At 43.9% G+C, this 11,830-nt stretch overlaps 1 protein-coding gene across 1 annotated transcript; it reads left to right on the forward strand.

The window, feature by feature from the left end:
* The first annotated feature begins 2,816 nt into the window (after positions 1–2,816).
* LOC138614137 (gap junction delta-2 protein-like) lies at positions 2,817–5,449 on the forward strand. Its single transcript, XM_069687379.1, has 2 exons — positions 2,817–2,887; positions 4,606–5,449. The coding sequence occupies exons 1-2, from the start codon at positions 2,817–2,819 to the stop codon at positions 5,447–5,449; spliced, it is 915 nt and encodes a 304-aa protein (XP_069543480.1).
* The last annotated feature ends 6,381 nt before the right edge of the window (positions 5,450–11,830 follow it).

Here is an 11,830-nt window from a genome sequence, read left to right on the forward strand (position 1 = left end):
GGAGAGTGTTTTTGTTTGTGTTGTTGTGAGTGGTGTTGTTGTGAGTCTTGTTGTTTGTGTTGTTGAGTCTTTTTGTGAGTGTTGTTTGTGTGGTTGTGAGTGTTTTTGTTTGTTGGTGAGTCTTTTTGCTTGTGTTGGTGAGTTTTTGTGGGTGTTGTTGTTTGTGTGGTTGTGGGTGTTGTTGTTTGTGTGGTTGTGAGTGTTGGTGTTGTTGTTGTAGGTGTGGTTTTTTTTAAGTTTGTTGTTGTTTTTGTGAGTGTTGGTGGTGTTGTAGATGTTGTTTGTGTGGTTGTGAGTGTTTTTGTTGGTGTTGTTGTAGATGTTTGTGGTTGAGTGTTGGTGTGAGTGTTTTTGTTTGTGTGGTTATGAGTGTAGTTTGTGTTTTTTTTGTTGTTGTTTCTATTGTTTGTCTTTTTGCGAGTGTTGTAGGCGGTGTTATAGATGTTGTTGTTTGTGTGGTTGTGAGTGTTTTTGTTTGTGGTGTTGAGTCTTTTTGCTTGTGTTGGTGAGGTTTTTTTGTGAGTGTTGGTGTGAGTCTTTTTGTGAGTGTTGTTTGTGTGGTTGAGTGTTGTTTGTCTTTGTGTGAGTGTAGATGTTGTTTGTGGTTGTGAGTGTTGTTGTAGATGTGGTTGTGAGTGTAGTTTGTTTTTTGAGTTTGTAGTTTCTGTTGTTGTTTGTCTTTTTGTGAGTGTTGTTGTAGGTGGTGTTGTAGATGTTGTTGTTTGTGTGATTGCAAGTGTTTTTGTTTGTATTGGTGAGTCTTTTTGTGAGTGTTGGTGTGAGTCTTTTGTGAGTGTTGTTGTAGCTGTTATTGTTTGTGATTGTGAGTGTAGATGTTTGTTTTGTCAGGTTTTTTTTTCGTGTCACCTTCAGCTCCTGCCTTTTCCTTTCTGTGGATTTGAGTTTGTTTCTCTGTAAGTTCATTTTATGTTTGGTTTTCTTTCATGTCTTTAGTAGAAGTCTCCAGTCGTGTCTGGTCATCCTCAGCTCCTTTTGTGTTGGTTGTTTGTCTCTGTTCTGTTATCAGTTGAATACATCTTGTCTTTTGCTTTTGAGCCTTGATTTTGGGTCCAACCTGCTCCTGAAACATAACATACAGCCTTCACAACTGATGCTACCGTTGCCACGGTGATCTGGTGGGCTCAGATAATGAGTTGAACACTACGTTAATAAATAGTGTTTAATGTAAATATACTGAGCTCCCTGGATGGTTTAGTTGAGTCTCCTCAGATCAAGATTTTATACTTTTTAAGCCCATATGATACGTATATGTATAAAAGTTATACAGTTATTAAATAAATGTTCTGCTCAATAAAGACTCCTGCTGCTGAATCACTGCTTACAGAACATATAGAGCACATATGAAAAAGAGTCATCGCTGCCACATTAAATCATAAATCCTGTATTAATTGTGTGACTCGTCTACATCAGTTTCTGACCTTTCACCTATACAGGATGTAGGATCATGCTTGTATTGACGTCCTGTGAGGAGTGTATTGTCCAGAGCATTACTGCAGGCTGTCGTCTTAAGTTGTTCTATAAGTGGAAACAAAGCGAGGCGGTTTACGGGATTACTCTCTGGACCCAATTTATCCAACACAGCTTCTATCTAAAGGATCACATGCCTGAGAGGGGGGTGGGAGGCGGGGTCTCCTTCCACACATGATCCTCCTTGCAGCCACGTGAACAACATATGGTCTCTAATGATCATAGATGATGGAAACTTCACAGCACAAAGTAAACAGAGCAGTAACACCTCAGTTCTTACTGACAGACAGACAGACAGACAGACAGACAGACAAAACAGCCTTTAGAGGTTCTGTAGATACAATGAGACCTTTAACGGTGGTGAATGTCTGCTCTGAACACATGAACAAGAAGGACAGTCAGAAATGGAGTTTACAGTGAAGAAAAAGAAGACAAACAGCCAACATGAGACTTCAGTCTTCTCTGATCCAACAGGAAGCTACTCCTTTCTCTGTTCAAATGAAAACACTCAAATGTCATGTATGAACTGTGTGATGGAGTCTTCAGGTGGTCAGGTCAGGTGGTCCGGTCCAATCACGTGGTCCGGTCAGGTGTTCCAATCAGGTGGTCCCCAACTGTCCTTTTCATGTGGACCACCTGCTTGGAGTTAAAACTCTACACATGTCCAGACCTGTGACAGACTGAGACACAATGTGTGTGTGTGTGTGTGTGTGTGTGTGTGTGTGTGTGTGTGTGTGTGTGTGTGTGTGTGTGTGTGTGTGTGTGTGCTGCTTCTGTTGTTTCTTCTTCGTGTGTTTTGATCAACAGATTTAAAAGGAAACCGGAAGATGAAACTTCCACAGACCTACACTGACTTCACAGTTCATATTCATCACTATCACACAGGAAGTGGGCACCACTCTGACCTCACATTTCCTTCATTCAAACCTCACGTGGCTCAGTGTGTGTGATAGACTAAAATCACCATGAGCATGACACTTTTTGTAGCATCATCATCATCATCATTATCATCTTCTCAGAGGTGGATGGATGGATACTGTGGACAGGCGCGCGCCCGGTTCTCTCCAACACACAATCGGTGTGCGCGTGACGCAGAGGAGTCTACTTAAAGCGGGATTAGCGACAGAGCTTCACTCTGCGCTCCGTCACGAGCCGCTCTCCGTGCCACCGGAGCCGGAGCTCTCTGATCAGCGCGTGGAGAGCAGACGAGCGGCGGAGCTGCAGCGGGACGCACGTGCGTTCATGCATCCTGTCGGAGCCCCTGGAAACATAGGAGGGAAAAAATAGGATCCTCTGGTTTTGTTGTGATCCTCTCCGGATGAGCAGCCATGGGGGAGTGGACCATTTTAGAGCGGCTCCTGGAGGCGGCTGTCCAGCAGCACTCCACCATGATCGGCAGGTAAGAGACCGACAGGGTTCATATCAGAGTTCATATCAGAGTTCATGGTTCATATCAGAGTTCATATCAGAATTCATGGTTCATATCAGAGTTCATAGTTCACATCAAAGTTCATAGTTCATATCAGAGTTCATATAGACAGACAGACAGACAGACAGACAGACAGACAGACAGACAGATAGATAGATAGATAGATAGATAGATAGATAGATAGATAGATAGATAGATAGATAGATAGATAGATAGATAGATAGATAGATAGATAGATTTTTATTCCTGTATCAGGAATGATCTCCTGTATCTGTCCTTGTGACAGCAGAGCTGGAGGAGTCTGGTGGAAAAAGTGCTCCGCTGCAGGTGGTGGAGAGGGTGGTCAGGATTATCCAATATGGATAAGAGTTTGGTTCAGTGTCCTCCTCTCCACCACCTTTTCCAGACTGTCCAGTTGGAGCTGGCCTTCTTAACCAGTTTGTTAAGTCTGTTGGTGTCGCCGGTTCCAATGCTGCTCCCCCAGCAGACTACAGAGAAGTATAGTTCACTGGCCACAACAGACTGGTAGAACATCTCCAACATTTGGCTGCACACGTTGAAGCATCAAAATTGCATATCAGGTCATATCAGAGTTCATATGAGTTCATATCAAAGGTCATATCAGAGTTCATATCAGAGTTCATATCAGAGGTCATCAGAGTTCATATCAGAGTTCATATCATCAGAGTTCATATTAGAGTTCATATAAGAGTTCATATCAGAGGTCATATCAAAGTTCATGAGAGGTCATATCAGAGGTCATACCAGAGTTCATATCAGAGTTCATATCAGAGGTCATCAGAGTTCATATCAGAGTTAATATCATCAGAGTTCATATTAGAGTTCATATAAAAGTTAATATCAGAGGTCATATCAAAGTTCATATCAGAGGTCATATTAGAGTTCATATCAAAGGCCATAGAGTTCATATCAGAGGTCATATCAGAGTTCATATCAGAGGTCATATCAGAGGTCATATCAAAGTTCATGAGAGGTCATATCAGAGGTCATATCAGAGGTCATATTAGAGTTCATATCAAAGGTCATAGAGTTCATATCAGAGGTCATATCAAAGTTCATGAGAGGTCATATCAGAGTTCATATTAGAGTTCATATAAGAGTTCATATCAGAGGTCATATCAAAGTTCATGAGAGGTCATATCAGAGTTCATATCAGAGGTCATATCAGAGGTCATATCAGAGTTCATATGAGAGGTCATATCAGAGGTCATATCAGAGTTCATATGAGAGTCCATGTCAGAGGTCATATCAGGTCACACACACACACACACACACACACACACACACACACACACACACACACACACACACACACACACACACACACACACACACAGTAGACAGTAGAAGAGGATCTGTTGTGGCCGTCAGACGTATTAAGTTATTATTCCATTAAAAATAAAACGTATTCCAGGCGAAACACGTCCTGATTCTGCTGTTCTTCTTTTATTTGCACATTTTATAGAATTTGTTGGATTGGAAGAGATTTTTATAAAAACATCTGATGTAAGAATAGTGAGGATGAAGAATGAATATTTGTGATGTGAGCATCATCCTGATGTAACACCCAGAAAGCATCTGGTTTTGTTACCAGAGTCTGGTTCTGGTACCAGATTCTGGTTCTGTCTGACTCCCACCACAGTAAGTGTCTGTGTGTCTGGTTCCAGGATCCTGCTGACGGTCGTGGTGATCTTCCGGATCCTGGTCGTGGCCATCGTGGGAGAGACGGTGTACAACGACGAGCAGGCCATGTTCGTGTGCAACACGCTGCAGCCGGGCTGCAACCAGGCGTGTTACGACAAGGCCTTCCCCATCTCACACATCCGCTACTGGGTGTTCCAGATCATCATGGTGTGCTGCCCCAGCCTCTGCTTCATCACCTACTCTGTGCACCAGTCGGCCAAGCAGAAGGAGCGCCGCTTCTCCACTGTGTACCTGTCCCTGGACCGGGACCGGGAGCCGGACTGGAGGGAGGACAGCAGGAAGATAAAGAGCAGCATGGTGAACGGAGTTCTGCAGAACTCAGATAGCTCCAACAAGGAGGCTGAGCCCGACTGCCTGGAGGTCAAGGACGTCCCCATCTCGGCCCTGAGGACCACCAAGTCCAAGATGAGGCGTCAGGAGGGCATCTCCAGGTTCTACATCATCCAGGTGGTGTTCAGGAATGCGCTGGAGATCGGCTTCCTGGTGGGTCAGTACTTCCTTTACGGATTCAACGTCCCCGCCGTGTACGAGTGCGACCGCTACCCCTGCATAAAGGACGTGGAGTGCTACGTGTCCCGGCCCACGGAGAAGACCGTCTTCCTGGTCTTCATGTTCGCGGTCAGCGGTATCTGTGTGCTTCTGAACCTGGCTGAGCTCAACCACCTGGGCTGGAGGAAGATCAAGGCGGCCGTCAGGGGGGTCCAGGCCCGCAGGAAGTCCATCTACGAGATCCGCAACAAGGACCTGCCCCGCAGGAGCATGCCCACCTTCGGACGCACGCAGTCCAGTGACTCAGCATACGTGTAGTCAGGGGACAGGAGGACAGCTGGGGACAGGAAGACAGCTGGAGACATAATGAGGACAGCTGGGCACAGGAGAACATCTGGAGACATGAAGACAGCTGGGGACATGAGGACAGTTGGGGACAGGAGGACAGCTAGAGACATATAGAGGACAACTGGGAAAATGAGGACAGCTGGAGACATGAAGAGGACAGCTGGGGACATGAGGACAGCTGGAGACATGAAAAGGACAGTTGGGGCATGAGGACAGGTGGATGCATGAAGAGGACAGCTGGGGACAGGAGCACCGCTGGAGACATGAAGAGGACAGCTGAGAAAAATTAAGAGGACAACTGGGGACAGGAGGAGAGCTGGAGACATAAAGAGGACAGCTGGGGACATGAGGACAGCTGGGGACAGGAGCGCAGCTGGAGACATGAAGAGGACAGCTGGAGACATGAAGAGGACAGCTGGAGACATTGAGAGGACAGCTGGAGACAGGAGGAAGATAGCTGGGGACATAAAAAGGACAGCTGAAGACATGAAGCGGACAGCTGGGGACATGAGGACAGACACAGCAGAACATCTCATGGATCAATATTAAACATCCACATGAGTGGTTCATTCTTCATCTTAGACATCAGAGACACAGATGGACCATTTATCTGAGTGTTGTTTTATTCTTTGATGGACGGAGACAAACAGACCACATGTGTCCAAGTCGGGAGGACGGACTGGTTGAGTTTCTGTGTTTGTAAAGTTCTTCTTTTTAAAGCTGATTCAGCAAAACATGGCGCTAAACATGTGACTTCCTGTGTCTCTGTGGACCCAGTCTCTGGTCTCTGTGGACCCGGTGTCTGGCTTCTATGGACCCGGTCCCTGTGGACCCAGTCTCTGGTCTCTGTGGACTTGGTCTCTGTGGACCCGGTCTCTGGTGTCTGTGGACCCGATCTCTGTGGACCTGGTCTCTGTGGACCCGGTCTCTGGGCTCTGTGGACCATGAGGTGTTGGATGGAGTCGGCTTTATTACAGAAAACTGGTGAGACACAAAAAGGACAGACAGCTATAACAGAGGACATAAAGAGGGACATCCTAGATCTTAAAGGTTCTGCGTGTCCTTTTTAAATCATACAGATGAAAGACGTCCCAAACACTGTCTCCTCCGTTACCTGATGATGTCTTGTTGATGTCATGATATCACCTGTATGGACAGAGAGGACAGGTTGATGACATCATCAGAGCGTTCTCACTGTTTATACTCTAATCACACACGTCAACATGTTAAACTGTGATTGGTCCAAACAGTGACACCTAGAGTCTCACTCCTCTTGTCTCACAGTGGTCCATGTCCTCTCACTGGTCCTGTCTGACAGTGGCCCTGTCTCACAGTGGTCCACGTCCTCTCACTGGTCCTGTCTCACAGTGGTCCTGTCTCACAGTGGTCCTGTCCGCTCACTGGTCCTATCTCAGAGTGGTCATGTCTCACAGTGGCCCACGTCCTCACAGTGGTCCTATCCTCTCACTGGTCTTGCCTCACAGTGGTCCTGTCTCACAGTAGTCCACGTCCTCACAGTGGTCCATTACCTCACAGTGGTCCACGTCCTCTCACTGGTAGTATCACAGTGGTCCTGTCTCACAGTGGTACTGTCCTCTCACTGGTCCTGTCTCACAGTGGTCAATGTCCTCAAAGTGGTCCTATCCTCTCACTGGTCCTATCTCACAGTGGTCCTGTCTCACAGTGGTCAATGTCCGCTCACTGGTCCTGTCTCACAGTGCTCCACCTCCTCACAGTGGTCCACATCCTCTCACTGGTCCTATCTCACAGTGGTCCTGTCTCACAGTGGTCCACGTCCTCACAGTGGTCCTGTCTCACAGTGATCAATGTCCTCACAGTGGTTCTGTCCTGTCGCTGGTCTTATCTCACAGTGGTCCACTTCCTCACAGTGGTCCTGTCCTCACAGTGGTCCATTACCTCACAGTGGTCCACGTCCTCTCACTGGTGCTGTCCTCACAGTGGCCCTGTCCTCTCAGACTCTCTGTTTGTCTCTGAGGTGTTCTGATGCCTGAGCTCACACCGCTCACCTTAATAAAACTTTATCTTAAACCTGACACCTTTATCTTAAACCTGACATCTTTATATTAAACCTGATTCCTTTATCTTAAACCAGAAATCTTGATCTTATACCAGACTTCTTTATCTTAAACCTGACTCCTTTATCTTAAACCTGACATATTTACATTAAACCTGTCTCCTTTATCTTAAACCCGACTTCTTTATCTTAAACCTGACCCTTTTATCTTTAACCTGATATCTTAATCTTAAACCTGACTCCTTTATCTTAAACCTGACATCTTTATCTCATACCTGTCTCCTTTATCTTAAACCTGACACCTTTATCTTAAACCTGACATCTTTATCTTATACCTGTCTCCTTTATCTTAAACCTGACTCCTTTATCTTAAACCTGACTCTTTTATCTTAAACCTGACTCCTTTATCTTAAACCTAACTTATTTATCTTATACCTGTCTCCTTTATCCTAAACCTGACTCCTTCAACTGTTTGTTTTTGGTCACACACAAGCGCACATTTCTTCATTTTTCTTCTGTACGTGTCATTAAGTGCCATGTACATTTATATACTGTATATATACAGATTTAACATATCTACACTGTATATATACAACCTGGTGATACTGTGTAAAATGTAAATAAAAACAATGCAATGATTTGGAAATCATGTAGACTCATATTAAATTACAAATAGACCAAAGACAACATGTCAAATGTTGATACTGAAAAATGTAATGTTTCATAAAAATATCTGCTCATTGTGAATTTGATGGCAACAACACGTCTCCAGACGTCATGATTACCACTATGTTGCATCACCTCTTCTTTTAAAAACACTCTGTAAACATTTGGGAACTGAGGAGACCAGTTTCTGGAGTTTTGAAAGTGAAATATTGTCCCATTCTTGCCTGATAAAGGATTTCAGCTGTTCAACAGTTCAGGGTCTCCTTTGTTGTATTTTTCATGTCATGATGCTCCAGATGTTTTCAATGGGTGACAGGTCCGGACTGCAGGAGGCCAGTTTATCAGCGGACTCTTCTACTCCGTAGTAGAAGCCATGCTGTTGGAATACGTGCAGAATGTGGTTGTTGATGTTGTTCTGCTGAAATAAATAAGACCTTCCCTGAAAGAGACGTTGTCTGGATGGCAGCATATGTTGCTCCAAAACCTGAATATATCATTCAGCATTAATGCTTCCTTCCAGATGTTCAAGCTACCCATGCCATGTGCACTAATGCATCCCTGTACCATCACAGATGCTGGCTTTAGAACTGAGCTGATAACAAGCTGGATGGTCCCGCTCCTCTTTAACTCAGAGGATGTAGCATCCATGATTTCCAAAAAGAATCTCAGATTGTGATTCATCAGACCACAGGACAGTTTTCCACTTCACCTCAGTCCATCTTAAATGATCTCGGTCCAGAGAAGGCGGCGGTGTTTCTGGATCATGTTTATATCTGGTTTCTTCTTTGTAGAGTTTTAACCTGCATTTATGGACGCAGCGATGAACTGTGTTCACAGACAATGGTTTTCAGAAGTGTTCCTGAGCCCATGCAGTGATTTCCACTCCAGAATAGTGTGTTTTGAATGCAGTGCTGCCTGAGGGCCCGAAGATCACCACCATCCAATATTGGTTTCCAGCCTTGTCCCTTGTGTTCAGAGATTTCTCCAGATTCTCTGAATCTTTTAATGATATTATCAACCGTAGACGATGAAATCCACTAATTCTTTGTAGTTTGACGTTGAGGAACATTATTCTTAGATTGTTGCACTATTTTCCCACACAGTCTTTCACAGAGTGGTGAACCTCTCCCTATCTTCACTGCTGAGACTCTGCCTCTCTGAAATGATCTTTTTATATCTAATCATGTTACTGACCTGTTGCCACTGTAACCTAATTAGTTGTCAGATGTTCCACCAGGTGCTTTTTTTAGTGTTACCCAACTTTTCCAGTCTTTTGTTGACCCTGTCCCAAGTTTTTAGAGACATGTTGCTGCCATCAAATTCAAAATAAGCGGATATTTTTATAAAACAATACAATTTCTCAGTTCCAACATTTGATATGTTGTCTTTGGTCTATTTGCAATTAAATATTAGTTTTGTTTTTATTTACATTTTACACAGCGTCATTATTCTTTTGGAAACTGGGTTGTAAATTTTCACACTGTAAACAGGTGAAACATTAATGTGTCTTCCGCTCTCATAAACTAAAGTATTCCACTGTTAAATATGAAAGAATGTAATAAAGTGGATGTCCATGTTTGTGTATGCTGTTTGTTTTTACTGTCTCTACCATAGTTACTATTAAACTGCATGAAGCTGTGAAAGGCCTGAAAATAACAACAACAAAAAATACTTTCGTTTTATCCTCATTGTTCATGAGTTAAAGTAAAAGATGTAAATCCTCCTTTTATTTCTGTGTTCACATATTTGTTGGGATCTGTGTCAGTGAACACCTGTATTATATATTCATATATTTATATATATCACGTCCTCCAACATGTCCCCACAGTGTCTTCTGTCCACACAGCATGTCCCCACAGGGATGTTGTCTCACCTGTTTTTACAAACATCAGTGTCAATCATCTGTGGAGCCTTCTGGTGTTGTTGTGGTGTTTGAGACAGGCTGAGACCAGAAATCCACATATCTCTTGATGTCTCTAGGTGTCTCCAGATGTCTCTAGGTGTCTCCAGATGCCATGAAATAACCTGTATTGTGATTTGGCAATATATAAATTCAATTGAATCCAATTGAATCAAAAGTTACCAATAATTGTGTCCAGCGAACATTTATGTATTTTCTATTCACTGTATATCAACATGTTTTAAATGTTGTTGGACATTTCATGTATTTCAGCAGATATTCTAAATTGTGTTGTTAATATTCAGGTATCAATAATTCCGATCAGCTGTGTGACGCTTCATGTTGTCATCACTTTAAAAGATGAAGACAGACGTCAGAGGTCAGAGTTTATCACAGGATGGCGAGTTATGGAGGACACGGACAGTTTCAGACCTGATTATCAGTTTCAATATTTCTCTGTGTCACCCTGCTGATGACTCATGACTCAGCAGCTCCATCAGGACTTACGACTCAGTAGCTCCATCAGCACCAGGACTCATGACTCAGCAGCTACATCAGGAGTCATGACTCATGACTCAGCAGCTCCATCATGACTTACGACTCAGTAGCTCCATCAGCACCAGGACTCATGACTCAGCAGCTACATCAGGAGTCATGACTCATGACTTAGCAGCTCCATCAGGAGTCATGACTCATGACAGAAACCAACAGGAACTAACAGAACCAACAGGAACAAACAAGAACTAACTGTGTCCCATGTGTTTAATGGTTTCTGAAGGTCAGGATTTCTTCTCTCCTGTGCAGTTTATGTGTTCAGAAAAGTTCTGCGTTGTGTATCTTGTGTTTGGTTCTAAGTGGTTTTATTTCATTTTATTTTCATCCTGCATTCATGTATTCTGTTCTACTTCCTGTTTTATTTGTGCCTCTCTGGTTCTTCTTTACTCTCAGATGTTCGTGTCCACTTTTAGCTCAAACACACTAAACAGCATTTCAACTTTAAAAGCACCTGTGTGTGTGCGTGTGTGTGTGTGTGTGTGTGTGTGTGTGTGTGTGTGTGTGTGTGTGTGTGTGTGTGTGTGTGTGTGTGTGTGTGTGTGTGTGTGTGTGTGTGTGTGTGTGTGTGTGTGTGTGTGTGTGTGTGTGTGTGTATGATTGTGTGTTCTCGGAGGAAAATAAAAATCACTCAAAGCTTCTTCAGACTCACTCAGTATAAATATTAATTGTAGATCAATGGATGTCTGACCCACTTCCTGCTGCTCTTGTTGGGATGGATGTTCTGTTAGTCAGTCGTTATGACGACAGTGTCCTCAGACAGTAGGAGGTATCTGAGATCAGAATCACACCGAGTTATAACTTTAGATACTGAATGTTTTCTAATGCTGTAAATATAAAGTTCAGTAAAACTGGATCTGACCTCAATGTGCTGAGTCGTAACCATAGTGACCATCAGCAGCAGCACACTGTGGTGCTAAAGACCTCATGCTGCACCTCATCAGGCCTCTTAACATGGATATGTCCTCTAATGTCCACCAGAGACACCACATGTTCTCTAACGTGCTTGGTCCTCTATGTGCTGGTCCTCTGTGCTGCTAGTCCCCTGTGTGCTGCTAGTCCTCTGTGCTGCTAGTCCTCTGTGTGCTGCTGGTCCTCTGTGTGCTGCTGGTCCTCTGTGCAGCTGGTCCTCTGCTGCTGGTCCTCTGTGTGCTGTTGGTCCTCTAAATACAACACTTTTATTTGAATAGAGAAAAGA

Source organism: Brachyistius frenatus, unplaced genomic scaffold, assembly GCF_029030835.1.
Source record: "Brachyistius frenatus isolate BFR_SWC_R1_liver_20210118 unplaced genomic scaffold, ASM2903083v1 Contig_457, whole genome shotgun sequence".
NCBI lineage: Eukaryota > Metazoa > Chordata > Actinopteri > Embiotocidae > Brachyistius > Brachyistius frenatus.